The sequence below is a fragment of the Lingula anatina genome, chromosome 10, assembly GCF_051362555.1.
Source record: "Lingula anatina isolate TDL-2025a chromosome 10, LinAna3.0, whole genome shotgun sequence".
Lineage (NCBI taxonomy): Eukaryota > Metazoa > Brachiopoda > Lingulata > Lingulida > Lingulidae > Lingula > Lingula anatina.
Window position 1 is genome coordinate 17,852,055 of NC_141776.1, and position 19,736 is coordinate 17,871,790.

Sequence of the window (19,736 nt, forward strand, 5' to 3'; positions counted from 1 at the left end):
AGAAAGCAATAACTCTAAATGTTTTTTCACAATTAGAATTATGTTTTTTTCGTAATTAGAATGATGTTTTATAATTTGAGTTGTTAAATTTAAGCAAAGGAAATGAAAATTAAATCCCTTCATAAATTTATAAAATATCTGAATGTAGTATTAGTTTAATTTGTGATGTTTTCGCCTAAACATATAGAGTTGAAAGAATAATACACTGAAAGTTAACTAAGGTGAAGAAAATGCTAGTGTTGAAGCTGTATCATGAAAAATAAGTGAATAAAAAGTAAAATAAACTTAACAATCTTTATTTTAAAACATTCAAATCAGGGCCGTAGCCTGAACAAAATGCCAGGGGGGGCAGTAAGCGGATACGAGGGGGCGAAGCCCCCGAGGGGGGAGGGGGTGTCCCCCTACCACGGTGTGGAAAATTCTATTCCTTCCCCCCCCCCCTCCCCCGGAGGCTACGGCCCTACAAATTCAAATCAAAATTTAAACCAGGTACTATTTCGAATTGGCAGCCATACTGGTTATACATGTATTCATACTGTCACTAACTGCAGGGTGTTCAAGTCTAATATACACTTTATTCCTATCCCACTTCAAGTTATCAGTGTGAAATACTGTTTCGATATAAATGATGATTTTAATAATCTGTGGTTGGATGCATGTGAAAGTGTCCATTCGTTGATCAGTTAAAAACCACTCATAATCAGTTTATTACTCAGAGTCCACAACTAGTTATCTACCTGACCTTTAAAATGCATCCCATGGCTCACAATGTTTCTTCTTTAAGAAATCTTTTTAGGGACTTTGATAGTTACCTGAAAAAAGAGAGAGAAAAATTTCATATTCAAATCTTAATGAAAAGGAATTGATGTAAAATATAATATAACAAAAATCAATAAAACTAATAAATGATAATTATTTTCTGCAATGCAAGTTTATCACAGTTAATAATTATCATGGTTACAGATACACTGTATAAATTAGCACTGTAAATCTGCTCTTCTTCCACTACACGAGATTAAACCATGGCTGTTCCACATTAAAGAATTAATTGGATTTAGTTTCATATTAATATTTATAAAATGATGTATTTATTCTAACATTCATCAACATTCACCATGAAATTTATAAGAATTTAATAAAGGTCTACAAATATTCAGAATCTTCAATTCGATTCATTAAATCTTTAAACCTTGCATCTCATCCAAATACTATACATAACAGAATGTGACACAAAATTATAAAGACTTATAATGTCTTACAGTTTTTACTTCATAGTATTCTTTTAAGCCATTATAACAAAATGTGACACAAAATTATAAAGACTTATAATGCCTTACAGTTTTTACTTCATAGTATTCTTTTAAGCCATCCTCTCCCCTGAAAAAAAAGGGGGTAAATTTAAATTTTAAACAAACATTTCTAAGAAGGACAAACTTAAGGCAATCCTACAAACATGAATCTGACCTCAATTTTTGGTCCAAAAATAGCTTATAAAAATAAGAAAATTAAAAAAGAAGGTCAGCCATAGATGGATAACGATATACCAGGCTGAACCCAAGGTAATGACTACACAAACCCTGATGGCACAATAAATAATTTACTAAAAACAGTAAGACTGGGTTCCCATAAAGCTATTACACTTGCAGATTGATCTAACTCCAAAGGGATTCTTGCTAAATTGTATTCTTAGTAAATGGCTTAAATGTCTGTTACACCCACTGAAGCTGTTTGAGGGTAATTAACTTTTGTGCACACTTAAACTGAATGCAATTTAGCGAGAATCCCCTCGGAGATAGGTCGATCCTGCTAGTATGATAGGATTATGGGAATGTTGCCTAAAGCACTCAGTAAGTGAAGACCTCCGCCAAGGCAGCTCAATTTTCATCATTATCAATCAGTGCCTCTCGCTAACTACGTAATTACTCACAGTTCCCTTCCATGACCAGACTGTTTAAATCCACCAAATGGGGTCTGGGATGATGTGCAGTCATAGCAGTTAACCCTGAAGTGAGTAAATGAAGAGTTATGTGCAGAATGCATGAAAATAACAGGGGCTATGTTCTCTTAACTTAATAAACAACTGTTTGGCATTATTAATTAAGGTGAAAATAAAATGTTACCAAAATTTTTCAGAAAGTGTGAACTCTGATCCTTGTTAAAATGTTATGTACTGTATTGTGAGCAGGGAAACCTACACACAATTATATAAGTAGAAAATAAGAATTGTTGCTACTATTTAAATAACTGATTTTGAGGGTAGCAAAACCATCATCGTGCATCTGCATGTACTGACAGACAGTTGTACAAACAGTGACACACAAACACATACACACAGTCTCACACAGACACAAATGCATGCGCATGGATGCACAAACATACACTCACATACAGTCCCACACTCACCACATTGACCCAGCCTGCAAGCTCTGAGCCACAGTAAATGCCTTGTTGATGTCTCTGGTGTGGACTCCAGCTGCCAGACCATATTTACTGCTGTTTGCTTTCTCTATGACCTCCTCAAGAGTTTTGAATTTGAGGATGGTTTGAACTGGTCCAAAGATCTGCAAATCAAATTACAAAAATAGAAAGAGAGACAGCGAGAAAAATTATCACCCTGAGCTCAGAGCTAACTTGACACTAACCTTTTCACTGTAGCCTATTCTCCATCGTGTCAACTAACCTCTGACCACATTCGATTGCCCCCGCCGCCCGCCAATCAAATTTAAAGCCCGCACTCAATGACTCATTGAACGATCTAGCCAATGAACGCGAACGAGTCAAAGCGCGCTTTGTTCAAATCCGGACCAATCAAAGATAAGGCTGAATATCAGGGACTTGCCGTAACCTGTGGGCAGCCAGAAAATACATCATCCCTCAGTAGATAATGATGCAGGGCATCAAACTGCTCTGGTTTCAATTCCGATATACTCCATGCTTTCTTTGTGTACGGTTATGCACTCGGAACTACTCGGATGTCTCCGCACTCGACAATAACTATGTTGTTAGTATGGAGCTTGCGGAATCAGCCGAGGATTGCCGATTGACGATCAACCAATCAGCGTTTTCACCAAACTTTGGTGAAAAATTTTGAAACATGGATTCGATTGGCTTATATAAACTAGGTCAAACTATTTTCGTCAGAGGTTACTTGACACGATGGAGATAGGCTACAGTGAAAAGGTTAGTGTCAAGTTAGCTCTGAAGCTCAGGGTGAAAATTATGTACATGATAGCAGATTTATTACTGTTGACAGACAGAAAGTTAGATGGACAACCAGGTATTCCAAACAAACACAGAACAACATTGAATTTTATTTCAAATTTCAGGCTAAGGGTATACTTAACTTTTGCCTGAAATTTTGAAAAATAACCAATAATACAACTACAGCATGTCACTATTATTATTATATATGATGCACAACTTAGACTTATTGAAATACTTTTTGTCAAAGTTTCAATTCAAATGAGACGAGTTCAATCAAGGACAGCCTTCACATAAATGACATAATTAAGTTAATCACAATTTTGATAAAGAAATTGCATTTTTTCAAATTGACATGTGAACCAATTAAGGACACCAATTATGATCATAACTAGAGGATCAGAGAGGCGATACCGCCTCCGAATATTGTACCACCAGCTGGAGCAAGCGCATTCGTATAGACCCCCACATACACAAAATAAGGGACACAGCCACCAGTCTTATGCTTTATAAAAATGCAATCAACAAGAATTTTCAAAATACGCAAAAAATATATATAACTTAAAATGGTACAATCAAAGTTAAGTTAAGGTAGGTCAAAGGTCAATTTCAAGGTCACAGTAAATTGACTTTCTATTCAACTACAATAGCAGTGTAACTTTGGAGATAAAAGGGAAGCAAAATTTGCAAAGTTCAGTTCATGATGATAAGTAGGTCAAAGGTCAATTTCAAGGTCACAGTAAGATTGCCAGTATATGACTTCCTATTCAAGTTCAATAGTAACTATGGACCTATCTCTGCCAGTTTTGGAGATAAAAGGGAACCAAAATTTGCAAAGTTCAATTCATGATAAAAAGTAGGTCAAAGGTCAATTTCAAGGTCACATTAAGATTGCCAGTATATGACTTCTTATTCAACTTCAATAGTAACTATGGACCTATCTCTGCCAGTTTTGGAGATAAAAGGGAACCAAAATTTGCAAAGTTCAGTTCATGGTGAAAAGTAGCTCAAAGGTCAATTTCAAGGCCACATTTGGATTGCCAGTATATGACTTCATATTCAAGTTCAATAGAAACTATGGACCTATCTCTGCCAGTTTTGGAGATAAAAGGGAGGCAAAATTTGCAAAGTTCAGTTCATGGTGAAAAGTAGGTCAAAGGTCAATTTCAAGGTCACAGTAAGATATCCAGTACATGACTTCCTATTCAACTTCAATAGTAACTATGGACTTATCTCTGCCAGTTTTGGAGATATAAGGGACTAAATGTTATAATTTTGGAGTTGCCATAATGTGCCATAAATTTCCTACGGAAAAAATTAATTAAAATAAAGAAAAGGTCATTTTGGTAAAAATTCCTGAAATGGGAGGTGCTCTGAAGTTTCAGATGTTCAAATTTGATGAAATAATGTCATTTTCGACCACAAGTTGCCTGCTTTGCCTAGCCTTATGTTTTATTTTTCCGGAGTTCAAAATTTATTATCCATTACTGTACTGCACATTTTGCTTTAACCACCAAAATGTACTTTTTGATACAGCGTAACTTTGCAGATAAAAGGGAAGCAAAATTTGCAAAGTTCAGTTCATGATGAAAAGTAGGTCAAAGGTCAATTTCAAGGTCACAGTAAGATTGCCAGTATATGACTTCCTATTCAACTTCAATAGTAACTATGGACCCATCTCTGCCAGTTTTGGAGATAAAAGGGAGGCAAAATTTGCAAAGTTCAGTTCATGGTGAAAAGTAGGTCAAAGGTCAATTTCAAGGTCACAGTAAGATATCCAGTACATGACTTCCTATTCAACTTCAATAGTAACTATGGACCTATCTCTGCTAGTTTTGGAGATAAAAGGGAAGCAAATTTTCCAAAGTTCAGTTCATGGTGAAAAGTAGGTCAAAGGTCAATTTCAAGGCCACATTTAGATTGCCAGTATATGACTTCATATTCAAGTTCAATAGAAACTATCTCTGCTAGTTTTGGAGATAAAAGGGAGGCAAAATTTGCAAAGTTCAGTTCATGGTGAAAAGTAGGTCAAAGGTCAATTTCAAGGTCACAGTAAGATATCCAGTACATAACTTCCTATTCAACTTCAATAGTAACTATGGACTTATCTCTGCCAGTTTTGGAGATATAAGGGACTAAATGTTATAATTTTGGAGTTACCATAATGTGCCATAAATTTCCTACGGAAAAAATTAATTAAAATAAAGAAAAGGTCATTTTGGTAAAAATTCCTGAAATGGGAGGTGCTCTGAAGTTTCAGATGTTCAAATTTGATGAAATAATGTCATTTTCGACCACAAGTTGCCTGCTTTGCCTAGCCTTATGTTTTATTTTTCCGGAGTTCAAAATTTATTATCCATTACCGTACTGCACATTTTGCTTTAACCACCAAAATGTACTTTTTGATACAGCGTAACTTTGCAGATAAAAGGGAAGCAAAATTTGCAAAGTTCAGTTCATGATGAAAAGTAGGTCAATAGTCAATTTCAAGGTCACAGTAAGATTGCCAGCATATGACTTCCTATTCAAGTTCAATAGTAACTATGGACCTATCTCTGCCAGTTTTGGAGATAAAAGGGAACCAAAATTTGCAAAGTTCAATTCATGATAAAAAGTAGGTCAAAGGTCAATTTCAAGGTCACATTTAGATTGCCAGTATATGACTTCCTATTCAACTTCAATAGTAACTATGGACCTATCTCTGCCAGGTTTGGAGTTAAAAGAGAAAGAAATTAGCAGAGTTCAGTTCATGGTGAAAAGTAGGTCAAAGGTCAATTTTAAGGTCACATTTAGATTGCCAGTATATGACTTCCTATTCAACTTCAATAGTAACTATGGACCTATCTCTGCTAGTTTTGGAGATAAAAGGGAAGCAAAATTTCATAAGTTCAGTTCATGGTGAAAAGTAGGTCAAAAGTCAATTTTAAGGTCACATTTAGATTGCCAGTATATGACTTCCTATTCAAGTTCAATAGTAACTATGGACCTATCTCTGCCAGTTTTGGAGATAAAAGGGAAGCAAAATTTGCAAAGTTCAATTTATGGTGAAAAGTAGGTCAAAGGTCAATTTCAAGGTCACAGTAAGATTGCCAGTATATGACTTCCTATTCAACTTCAATAGTAACTATGGACCTATCTCTGCCAGTTTTATAGATATAAGGGACTAAATGTTATAATTTCGGAGTTACCTTAATGTGCCATAAATTTCCTACAGAAAAAATTAATTAAAATAAAGAAAAGGTCATTTTGGTCAAAATTCTTGAAATGGGAGGTGCTCTGAAGTTCCAGAAGTTCAAATTTGATGAAATAATGTGATTTTTGAACACAAGTTGTCTGCTTTGCCAAGCCTTATGTTTTATTTTTCCAGAGTTCAAAATTTATTATCCATTACCGTACTGCACATTTTGCTTTCACCACCAATATGTACTTTTTGATACAGCGTAACTCGAAAACCGTATGGAATACAAAAAAACGGAGACCACCCCCAGTGTTGGGCTTTACATGCTCTACAAAATGCAAAAAAGAATGGGTCTCTAGCATTAACGGTTCCCGAATTACAGACAGTTTTCAGTTTCAGTATCTTATGGCCGCTACACCCGTGAAAATGCACCGATTGACCCCAAATTCACACAGATGAAAGATGACCTGAAGGGTAATATTTTCCAATAATTTTATTGGTTAAGTCTGTGTGGTGTCTGAATAACAGGGCAAATAATTTTTTTTTCGTAAAAAAATTCATTTTTTTGAAAATTTTTGCCCGTTTGACCTTGAAATAAAGGTCAAAGGTCAAATCCAAGGGCATATTTGAAATCTACACATATGACTTTTGGAAAGCCGTCTGTAGAAATTTTTCCCATAATTCCTCTGTAGGGTAGATAATTAGCATTTAATTTTGCCATTTTTGGACAAGGGTGCATTGCAATGAGTGCCACACCTAGACCCCAATACCGATAAAGCCCAAATTTTACGTGGAACGAGTTGAGATTATAGGTGACCTAAATCCAAGAGATGGGTATGGGGGCCCTTACCGTCTAGGAGGAGAAGCGGTAACGGTAACATGGCGGCGGAGCCGGCGGAATGGACCGGACGGGACCAAAACCATGTGTACCGCCAGCGCTAACGCTGGTGGTACAATAACTGTGAAATTTACCTCCTCTCTTGCTATCCTCATATCATCTGTGACATCTGAGAAAACAGTAGGTTTGACGAAATATCCAACGTCTCCCCAGCGTTCCCCACCAGCTTGGCAAGTGGCGCCCTCTTCTTTCCCAATGTTGCAGTATTTCATCACCTTGTCAAACATCTCTTGGTCCACCTTCAGAGTGGATGCAACATAAACATGATTCTAATGTAATTTAGGCACTGACTGATTGATCCAAACTTTTGATACATAAAGGGGAAACCATCCTAAACAGTTACCGTAGTTAAAAGGAAAACATTTATTAATATGATGCAAAATGATACAATGTGTCTTATTTCTTCGTGCATTGTTCAAGAACAGTTATTGATCAATGATGATGATTCATCTTCAACTTTGTCTGCAGCTACAGATACATAAAATATTTGTAGTTCTTGATTATTTTCTCACCAAAATGCCATAAAACTCTTATCCATCAATTTCTATTCAACATGCTTTGTAATTGTTCAAACACCATCAAATTCATCAAGTACCTCATTCTCACCTGAGGGCCTTGCTGTGTTTTCTTATCATACGGATCACCCACCACTCTCTCAGCCGCCATCTTTGCACTCCTCTTGACAAACTCGTCGTAAATCCCCTCCTGAACATATGTTCTAGACCCAGCACAGCAGTTTTGGCCGTGATTGTTCATAATGGCAGCATGGGCCCAAGTCACAGCTTCGTCCACTGAAATGTGGGAACATTTCCAATTGTGCTCTCCAGATTTTTTTAAGCAGAAAAAAAAACCACAAACAGTCACTACTAATTCATGGAGCAGTTATCCACTAGAATATGTTAAATGTAACATCAATTTCATTGCTGTTTATTTTTTCATCTTGAGGGAGAAAAAACACTAGTCATGTAATCACATTCTCTTCTTTTTCATTCTGTCATCACCAGAGCAAAAACTCAAGTCCAAAATGTTAACTCCTCTTCATTCTATCATTATTTTCATTCTTAAATCTTTAATCTTAAATGCTATTAAGCGCATAGGTCATCTCAGATTGAAAAATAAATCAATACAATGAAATTAAAATCTAAAATAATTTGAGCTCACAATCAGCATCATCAAAGATGATATTTGGACTTTTCCCTCCCATCTCAAATGTTACCCGCTTCATGTTGCTCTTTGCTGCAGCCATCATCACTAACTGTCCAACCTGAATACAGCAAATTTATCCATATAATATATATAATTTGCACTTTTTGCATTCTAATTTCAAAGGATCTGTCGCAAAGAAACTACAGTACTAGGTAGTTCGAACTAACTCCACAGGAACTTGCACTGAATGTAATCAGACAAATATGCCTCCTCTTGTTTCTAACATGCTGGTATAATTACCAGCTTCTCTGTATTCTAGTCAACACCAGGAGGGTTGGTGTGTGTTGGTCTGTTAATTTAATTGCATTCTGGGATAATCCCATTGGAGTACCAGTTAGTTCAAACTACCTTGTACACGAGAGAGAGAGAGAGAGAGAGAGAGAGAGAGAGAGAGAGAGAGAGAGAATCAGACATGAGCCTCGGTTTAAAAAAATAAAAACCCTCTGAACATTTATCATAACATATCTTTTCAAATCTCAGGAATCATCAGAATTGAATTAAAAAACTCGGAATTCCACATTTTTTACGGAAAAAGCTCCTGTCTGTAGAATGGAGACAGAGAGAAGGAAGAAGAAAAGAAGAATTACCTCAGTGGACCCAGTGAAAGCTATCTTGTCCACATCCATGTGTTCTGCCAGGGCTGCTCCTGCAGTGGGGCCATACCCAGGGACTATGTTTATGACCCCAGGGGGAAAACCAGCCTTAAATTTAAATACAGCATATAAATAAGTATGCTTAGAATGTATTTGCATATTACCATTTTCAGGTAATCTTTGTGTATATTTTTCATTTATTGTATCAAAGTGGAATGATTTTTGTATAACACCATTTAATATAAATCTTTAGGTATACCATTATCATATGAACACATCTGAGTTAGTTTCCAATATGATGTAAAATTAATTTAAAAGTACTAAAAGAAAACATTTATCAGCTGTCTCAAAATTGCACTTGATACAGCTAAAATTTAATATAACAGATACGATTCACCTCCACAGATAATGCGGCACAGAAGAGGGCTGTCAATGGCGTCTGTTCTGCAGGTTTCATTATAATTGTGTTGCCGCAGGCGAGAGCTGGTCCCCACTTCCAAGCTACCATCATCAGGGGATAGTTCCACTGTATTAACACAAATTCACAAAAAAAAAAAAAAAAAAATCAAAGAAATGCGTCTTTGTCATCCAATCTTTGATATACAACTATGCTGAGTTACACAATTGGTTAAAAGGTTTGGACTGTTAAAATTTACTGAGACAAAAATTTATGAACTTGTTGATGGAGTTGTTCTAAGAGATAAAGGAGTTAAACGTGCTTTCTGGGATTAAAATGTATCTTTAGAAAATCCAGTGTAAGCACTGAAGGCATGCAACTCTGTATAGATAGGGGGAAGGGAAAATGCAATACCCATGTAATATCCAAATTTCCGAATAAATCTGGGGGATTTTTTATCTCTATGTTAGTACCTGCTGTGCAGAGAGCAGATTCAAAGAAAGCAAGGGCCAGAATGAACTCTCAAATATGAAATGTACATGACCCCTTATTTTGATAACGAACTCCCCTGCTACTGCAAGCCTTATTATGGGATAAGACTGTATAGGGGTGGGGGGGGGGGGGGAGGGGGGCAAATGGTGTATCCCAGGGCAAGGGGGGGGGGGGGCAGTGGACCACATGGGCTGTATACATGCACCTCAGGAAATTTTTTGAGTTTTGCTGCACCAAAACCTCACACAAGGTTCCCCATTAAAGAATATTTAATGAAAGACATTTTGAAAACCGAACAGCTATAACTGCATCTTATGAAAGAGTTAGTACAAAGTGTTTTATTACAGAATAAACAAAATAATCAATGATAATAAAACAATAAAAGCATAAAATAAAATAATAACATACCGGGATAATCTGGCCACAAACTCCCACAGGGTGAAGTTTAGTGTAGGAAAAGAAATCCCCGTCTACAGTAAAAACCATCATAACAATCAGCAACAAATGAGTTAGGTTATTAGTGGTTATACAGTACGATCTTTGGAAACAAAACATAAGTAAACAAAATTGTTTATACTAAGAAATTCAAGTTACTAATATTAGCAACTTTTTCAGGAAATGATGATCTCGTCTAAATTTACAAAGTTAGTAACAATTATTTCTTTCTCCAAACATTGTGTTTCTGTAGTTCTTTTTCCATATTATCTACTTTTCAGTAATTTACTGACTAATCATAGTTCCTGGTCCTTTTTTCACCTTTTAGCTGCAAGTTATCAACCAAACAATTATTAAAATCTCTGCCAAACTAACTAATAAAAAAAAACAAACCAAACAGTTAATCACTTATTCTAGCAAGCAACCAAGCACCCCCCCCCCCCCCCCAAATTCATTAAAAAATGAAACAAACTATCATGGATTCCCTCATTGAGCAATACATGCACTCATTATTTTATTCATCCATCCATCCATCCATCCTGCAAACCAGCCAGTCAACAAGCCAGCCAGCCAGAGCCCACAGAACAGATGATCCTAGGATCTACTGATCTGCAGATCAAATATGGCTGACCCATCATAAAAGGAAGCCACTTAATATCCTAATGGTATCATCGCCCCCCACACCTGCCATTAAACGGTTTAAATCTCGGCTCTAAGGTTTAATTGCCAGGCCCCTGCAGGGATGGCGTGTGTGGAGGTGTGGAGACCTGCAGCTACCTTTTACGATGGGTCGGCCATATTTGATCCACGGATCAGTAGTTCTGAGGATCGTCTGTTCTGAATGCACTCAGAGAGACAGCAATCGACATGACAAGGGATTAACATACCCATGGGGATAGTTTTCCCATGTATCTTGTCTGCATAGCCAGCGTAGTACTTAATACAGTCAATGGTCATCTGGAGGTCACCCAGGGAGTCCAGATATGGCTTTCCATTGTCCAGAGTCTCCAAGCTCTGAGGAATATAATTATTTAAGACATAGGGGTGAATTATAGGCTTAAAATGATAAATTCAACTGTATTCACATTGTATACGATTCTCTATGAGCATAAAATCTGAGTCCATGTTATTCACTTCTAAGAATAGGTAAAATAAAAACAAACAAACAAATAAACAAACAAGAAAGATATATACAAACTTACAGCCAGGTAAACTTTATCTCTCTCCATCAGCTCACACAACTTGACCATCAGATTACCTCGCTGTGAAGCGTCCATTGTTCTCCACGGGGCGTCCAGGGCAAAGGCATCTCTTGCCGCCTTGACTGCCTTGTCTATGTCAGCCTAAAATGAACAAATTAATATCACATGCATACAATGTGTACATGCATCCCTTTCAGCATTGATTATATCAGTCTAAATTACTTTAAAATACTTGAACAAATGTGATATAAGACATTAAATACACAAGAAGACAAAAAAGTATATTGAAAAAAATTTTAAATACATAAAGGGTCATCCATTTCTGAATTTTTTTTTTCACAAGTCTACAAACTATACACTGTAGGGGAAGTTTTGGATTCCCTAGCATGCAATAATAAAATATATTTGCAATTATACTTGTGTTTGTGTATTACTTGCAATATTGTCTATACCAGTAATTATTATTGAGCCACTATCACAAAGTGCAAAAATCTTCATTTTCTATTATTTTCATCCTTTTAATATTATCTTTTTCTTTTCCTCCACAATATACCTTATCTCCCTCCTGTACGTCACATATCTTCTCACCAGTGCATGGATTGATGGTAGGAAAAGTTTTCCCACTGACAGAGTCATGCCATTCATTGTTGATAAAGATCTGAATTCATAAAACATAATATCGTAAATCATCATAAAACATAACAGTTTAAAGCCAGTTTATAATGAGAATGTTCTTCTTTTTACTTTCTTTTTGTAACAAAAAAATGTTTTAGGCCAATGTAAATGTCAATTTTAAAATACCAAAGTGACAAAAAATAATAATAATAAATAAATAAAAAATGAAGTGTCCAAATATCATTCCATAAAAGCCACAAAATGGACAATAGGATACCCAGCTGACCTTGTCTTGTATACCATATTTCTGGCCCATATATTTAGCACACAATGCCAAGTAAAAAATCTTGATGTATCAAATTCCACCTATGGTTCATGCAAGAATGCCACACTCTTCCAGGCCAGGGTCACATGTGCACTAGTGCATATTTTGGTATTTTGCATTTGAGTCCTTGAACCTGTGTTGAACTTTGGTGCCTTTACTTGACTTTGGGGATATAATATGAATAGAGGCAAAGCACACGTACTAGTACTGTATGCACACAGGAATGTATGCACAGATTACTGAATATATATATATATATACATATACCCCAGTATGTGTACATATACAACTAAAACACTTTTGTATACAAGCACTCACAAATTAATTAAAATGCACACACATGTGCATGCCCCTCATATGCCCATCAGACCCATATAGCTTGCCATTACAGCTTATACTGGATAATATAAAGCACACACACACACACACACACGCACACGCACACACACGTACATGTGCAATAGTCATACGTACCTTGGTATATTTGATCTCTGGAAAAAGCATCGCCTCCTGATCAGACATCTTTAAATTTAATCACTCTGCTTGCAGCTTATCTACAGTGCACCTAAAAAGTAAGTCAGTGGACAAGATATAGGACTCACGAGTGTGCTTTATCTTTAATCACATATCTATTACTACAGTAATTATACTAGTATACTTGCAACTTCAACTTAAAATACTTACAACTATCGACGTGCACAAGGGCCAATGCGATGTTTGCACTCCAGACAACACGTTGCAGAACTTGCACTAGCCCGGTTCACCAGGCAGATAGCCGCGACGCTGAGCCGACCTAAGTGTAATCTAGCAGACACCCCACTGACCTAGTTTCAATATACGTGCCCCACTTATGAAATCGAGGCCTGGAAGCGCGTGTTTTGTTTGAGCGTGGTATATAAACAGTCTACATATGAGTCTACATGGATATATCATAGAAGTAGAGAAAATATGTAGAAATATATGTCCGCTGGAGTAGGCCTAATCACATCTAATTTTATTTATTTTTTATTCAATGGGATGTATAGTCTCCTATAAACGAGTATAGATAGATAAACAAACAAACAAACAAACAAATAAATAATTAAATAAATAAAAATAAATAAATATAAATATAGTGAATGAATGAATTCATGAAACAGAATGATGTACTTAATTAACATTTCACATTCACATCGTTTTGATGCCCAGTAATGGATATAATATTGTTTCTAGTACTTTTTAGTTTTTTTGGTTTTCAACTTGAAGCACGCACTCCTTCGCATCGTCAGCTTGAGGCAGTTTGTAAAAGCAAGGAAGATAATTCCTTGGTTAAACAAAACAGCAAGCCATAATGTTACAAATATTTTTTCATAAACGTTCCCTGCATCAAAAGTATTGACAGCACCTACAGAAACTTAAAAGCTAATACGAATCCAGGAAATAAAATGATGAAAAAAAAATCAAAACTCCGTTTCCTAGCAAAGACCATAGAAGTAGAGAAATGCAAAGACCTTAAATTTTTACTGAATGAATGTGTATAATTTTGAACCTGGTGTCTTTTACGCGAGCATGGCAATCATTTTGATTTTAATATATAAATTAAAGTTATTTGAATTTGAATTTGAATTCGAGCAAGAAGTTCTCACTCCTTGATTTGACTAAACTTTGTGGAACGGATTTTCGCGGAAGTAATCATTGACTGAGCTCACGATTGCGCACGCGCCATTACCCGGCGGAAGCGGGATTCCAGCTGAGCAGCAAGCCAAGTAACAGGTAGTCTAGTCGCCTTGAATTAGCTTTCCGCACACATATTTTAAGCTATAGATTAAAAGCTGATATATCGTGTGTAGTGTGTAATTTGTGAGTGTATTTAGTTGAGTTTAAGTAAACTTATTTTGCCCCAGCGAAACTTCAACTCCTGGGACAACGTGACTGTTTTCGGTTGTCGATGTAAACAACCTCAAAGCGGCAATCTTACAGTGATTTATGCACGCGATATTCGTGACATTTTAACTCGAATTTAAACATACGATCCGTGGATTTTGTTCTCAATCCATGGCCTTTAAATATATGAATGATGAGTGCATCTGTTTGGCGTCTGTTTCTGTGAGATCGATACTAAGTTGAAATTGAATGTAGCAGCACGAAAATCCATGCGTTACCATTAGCACTAGCACTCCCTCTCAAGTTTACATTTCCTGATACTGTCATGTGTACTGTATGTGTTTATGCATAAAAACTGCTGCACATTACTGTTAAAATGAATTTCACGATCAGACAGAACTGCATCTCTGATGTGTGGACTCTCAAATGTTGAGCTTACCCTGACTTTTCCTCACTTAGCACACTGCTGAGTAGCCAGTTAGCCAGTTTAGCTGTCTCAAGGTCTGTATATAAGGTAACATTCATCTGCTCATCAACTAGGAGTAAGATTCACTTTTTCTTTTAGAATAGTTCTACCATTTTAGGGCTTACGATTGCTACAGTTTTTAACAAACAGCCTAGCATTGGGAAATAATCTGAATTGAGAAAAAAAGTTATAACTTATATAGGTTGTGTTCACATTTTCCAAAAAGTATGATGGCAGTAATTCTTGATTAAAAGTTGGGACCTAAGCAGAAACTTGCTTTTTGTAAATATTTGAAATTAAAAAAAAAAATGGGATAATTAAATGTTTTTAAATTAACTTATTATTCTGTTGTTCCCCAATAATCTTGATCATGGATGTATTTAAAGTTTGGTGTTCGAAATTTGTGAAATTTAACCTTATCATGTTCTAAGAAGCTGTTTATCCTAAGCCCTTCTCTTGAATGCCAAGCTTCCTGGTTCTTAATTTCCAATTACTTTGAAGATTTGTCGCCATTTTGATTATTGACTGGTTGTAATCCTGGCATTAAGTCTCGATCACGGTAATCCTATGGAATCACTAGTGAGTAGTACGGCTTAGACCACATTCCCACAGGCACCATCAGTCTAATTTAGATCGATCCAACTCTGAGGGCACTCAGTGTAACTGAATGACACGTCTCCTATTATTTCCAACGCACTCGTATAGTCACCAGCTTTTCTGTATTCTTCTTAATATCAGGAGGTGGTGGTTAATCTGTTTAACTGATTGCATCCATCCAGAGTCCCTATGGAGTTGGATCGATCTACATAGACTGATAGTGTGTATGGGAATAGGGCCTAACTTGGGTCTAAGAAAGTGGAGGCAAGAGATGCCCATGGTGTTGTTATGCAGTATTGTTTAATCTGTTACTCAGATATTGTAGTTAGAACTAGGAATATAAGCATGCAGACTGTTGCTTTGGCTTGATATTAAATGGATGGTTACATCGCTTATATTAGTTTTTTTTCTTTTAGTATATATATATATATGCCTTTTTTCATACATATGGTGGACAGAATACAGAGAAAATAATGATGATACATACTATGTCATTTATATAAATCTGCAAGTAATCTTATTTTTTAGTGCATTGAAATATACCTATAGAAAGTACAGTTACTTCTAATGGATGTAATAATTTATAAACCCTATTGAGTGGATGATGCAGCACAGTATTTTTTAATCAAAATATATTTCTTTATTAAAAAAGCATTCCTTGGGTCTTACATACAATAAAAAGGACAGTGAACTGTAGTAAGTACTTCTTGTCGGTCTCTGTGTGATTTTCTATTCTTAGAGAGCTCTGCTAAAAATTTTATTAAAAATCTTGTCCACAATGCGAGGTGATTCAGAGGGCACTGGGATTGGCAGCTTCACACTGATAACACTAGGGATACTTTCCCAGAGACTATCACACTAACTTTGGATCAAATTATCTCCGAGGGGATTCTCACTTAATTGCAACTAACCTGGGCAGCTTAGATGTCTGTCACGCCTGCTGAGGCCGATGGGTAATTAACTGTCATTTAGCAGCTTTAGTGTGCGTCCCAGACGTCTAAGCCGCATGGGCTGAAAGTAATTTGGTGAGGTTCTGTAGCCTTCGGAACTCAGGGTGGATGATGAATGGATAGTACTGGATTAAATCTATCTCATTGGATGATTTGTTTTCATCTCTGTATGACTAGCTGTTAAAAGACGAGATGGCAGGTGTTTTCTCCTCACAGAAGCCATTGATCTACGCATTCTCTCCGTAAAAATGTATCATTATTATCTTCAGTGTAAAGGAGGTTTCAGAGCCAATTTCCTGACTGCCTCAGAATGCTCTTAAAGCAGAAGATGGCTCTAATGTGAGGCCTCTTAATGAGGGTTTCTGAATCTTTCATAGGATTCTTCCTTCTTTGGACTATTTCCTCCATTCTCTGCTTGATTTCATTAAGAGAGTAACTCAGTTGCTAGGTTTTTTTTATGAAATTATCCAAACAGAAGCCAAGCATGTTGGGAGGGTTCAGTAAAGGAAAAGCGTTTTTCTTTTTAAGCATTCTCGTTTCCTTTCCTTGTTGAAGATCCTCTAAATTATTAATATAATTTGGTTGTGGACAGATGATGATTTTCACCGTACCAGTATAACTGAATTTATTTGTCAGAGGTCTTTTACATATATAGATACTGCAGTTTTAGAATCTCTCCTTTAGGGCTCATTACCAATGAAACTACCATTCTGTGTAGAACAATCCAACTCTGTGGGACTCTTGCTGAACGCAATCAAGTTAACAGATTAACACACCTCTTGTTTCTAACATACTTACAGGATCACCAGCTTTTCTGTACAGTCTGCTCAACGCCAGGATGAGGCATTCTCGTCTGATTGCATTCAGCGAGAGTCTCCGCAGAGTTGGATCGATCTATGTAGATCGATACTTTTATTGTGAATGAACCCTTGGTCCATGTCAGGCATGTAGCCAGGGGGGTTCGGGAGGTTCGAAAGAACCGCCCCTTTTGGTGGGAAAAGGTCCACTCTGAGTAAACTTTGATCTAGAATCATGAAGTTTTTATGGAAAAAGGTCCACTTTTTCAGAAAAAGAACCCCCCTTTTGAAATTGCTGGCTACGGGCCTGCATGTACTTGTGTAATATGCAGAATTACACATATCCCAGATATTGACGGCTGCTGCCCATGCATACACCTTTGACATTATCCTCAGAATTATTGAGCTATCTACAATAATTACTAGACAGTAGGCTCTCAGAATTCAATATCCCCTTTGTAACAACATGACCGTGTCTCTTCCATATCCATTCTGCTTGGGGGCCGACGCGAACATGAAGAAGGTAAACCTATTGTTGTTGTTGTTCAGAGATAGAGAGTTAATTAATTTATATGGTTGGCTTTATTTCTCTCTTTTTTGATATTCCTTTTACTTCAAGCATGCTGTACTATATTGTAGATACTGTATTACAGTTACGATATCATAGGTGTGTTTTGCTGCTGCCGACGCTGTTAAGATTTGACATACCATACATATATATTTCAAATTAAAAAAAAAATTAATATTTGGTTAAAGCAGTTAAAAAGTGAAGTGGTTATTTTACAGTCTCCGTCAAACCCGATGCCAATGTAGAAATTTGAACAAATTCTTATTATTAGTATTGTTATTGGCAGGAGATACAGATTCATTGTAGTTCAGCGTATTACCCTGCTATTCTTTGACATTTGGATTTATTAGTGAGAATACTATCAGTTTCTCTCTCTCTCTCTTTGTCTCTGTCTATCTCTCTGTCTGTCTCTCTCTCTCTGTCTGTCTGTCTGTCTCTTTCTCTCTCTCTCTCTCTCTCTCTCTTGCTCGCTCTGTCTGTCTGTCTGTCTGTCTGTCTGTCTCTCTCTCTCTCTCTCTCTCTCTCTGTGGAAACTACCATGTGGTTCAGACGTATATTGTTATCATTAGAGTTGACAGGTGCTCTTACATTTGACTGGCACACAGGAATTACCCAGGCTACTGGTTGGATGTCTTTCTATTACTAGTATATAGTTGGGCAGACTTTTGATATGACAGGCTTCAGGCCTTCCCAACTACCAGACTCGGCACCTACGGGTCCAGTATAAACCGGTTTATCAGACCACACTACCCGTTTTCAAGGTGTGTGTCAGATCGCATTACAGAGTATCAGCCACCCCACCGATTTTGCCTGGTACGCGATGTGATAGCAATGATCCTAAGCGGGGTTGGAAAGTAGTGCATCTCATCTAGATTCATGCGCTGCTGCAATTTTCTCTGTTTATGCTAAAATCTGACAGTACCGCAATTTTTAACATAAAATTTAGGTTCGGACATAGCCAATGATGTTTTGTAAATAAGAACTTGCAAACTTATATATTAATTTAGAAAAGTAGACCTAATTTTGATAGCAGAAGCATATTCTGTCGGGGGTTAAATATTTTCGTGACTACCGGGATGGACGAGATTGAGGGCAGGGGTAATCCTAGAGAGGGGTGAGAAACGTCCATTGTTCTCGTCAGCGCGGCTGTCCTTTTTCAGGGTTTGTACGCACGGACAGAAAATTTAAGTATTGTGGGAACGTTACTAATGAAGCCACTGGTAGTACTAGTAGATATCAGCCTGTAGTCTTGAACAAGCGCCTCGATGACGAGTGAACAGTTGTCAAAAACAAAAGACCCAGTAGTTCAACTACTGTTGATGCGTGCCGCAACGACCAAACCTAATTGCTCCTCAAGGTCACAAAACAATAACCGGTACTGACGGCTAGGCTCGTCTTAATCATATAAGTAGCGCGTTTCCACCCCCTGATTGAGGGAGTCGTCTGTTGTATTCATGCGACTCCTACTTGACGAAAACGAGGCGCGATACCCAGATGACAGGTAGGCTTACAGAATTTGTGATAGGGTATGATACTCTTTTATGCGATCTGACACACACCTTGAAAACGGGTAGTGTCGTCAGATATACCGGTTTATTCTAGACCCGTAGGTGCCGAGTCTGGTAGTTGGGAAGGCCTGGGCTTGCATTCTCTTTCATCAACCTTGATTTCCATAGTTCACTGTTGGAAGCTGGTCTCTGTTATCAGCAGAACAAGGTTTAAGGAGAATTTCTAGTGATCTCTGAAATTCAGGGCGCTTTTATTCCTCTCGGTGTTTGGCCCGGTTATGGTAGCTAGTACAGCCTTAGGGATCATTCCCAGTGACACTCCATGGGGACTCCCACTGAATCAGTTAAATCGGTTACTGGTAAGCAGATTTACACATGTCCTCTTGGTGTTGACTAGAATACGAGACAGCTGGTGATTGTACGAGCACGTGGGGGGAAAAAAGAG

The 19,736-nt window shown here is 37.1% G+C and overlaps 2 protein-coding genes across 2 annotated transcripts in view; one reads left to right on the plus strand and one right to left on the minus strand.

Annotated features, from left to right (window-relative positions):
- Positions 1-555: 555 nt before the first annotated feature.
- On the minus strand, positions 556-13,377 carry LOC106176949 (aldehyde dehydrogenase, mitochondrial-like). The gene is made up of 15 exons (XM_086996565.1): positions 13,227-13,377; positions 13,017-13,107; positions 12,156-12,260; positions 11,603-11,743; positions 11,288-11,414; positions 10,374-10,435; positions 9,474-9,602; positions 9,071-9,184; positions 8,439-8,541; positions 7,884-8,068; positions 7,352-7,516; positions 2,404-2,561; positions 1,928-2,002; positions 1,338-1,377; positions 556-812 (listed from the first exon to the last, which is right to left on the minus strand). The coding sequence occupies exons 2-15, from the start codon at positions 13,062-13,064 to the stop codon at positions 780-782; spliced, it is 1,485 nt and encodes a 494-aa protein (XP_086852691.1). The 5' UTR covers positions 13,065-13,107; positions 13,227-13,377; the 3' UTR covers positions 556-779.
- Positions 13,378-14,217: 840 nt separating this feature from the next.
- Positions 14,218-19,736, plus strand: part of LOC106176948 (serine/threonine-protein phosphatase 2A regulatory subunit B'' subunit beta) — a 46,293-nt gene continuing 40,774 nt past the window's right edge. The window contains exon 1 of the mRNA XM_013559537.2: positions 14,218-14,294. The gene's annotated coding sequence lies outside the window, so the exon portion shown is untranslated. The remainder of the gene's footprint in view (positions 14,295-19,736) is intronic.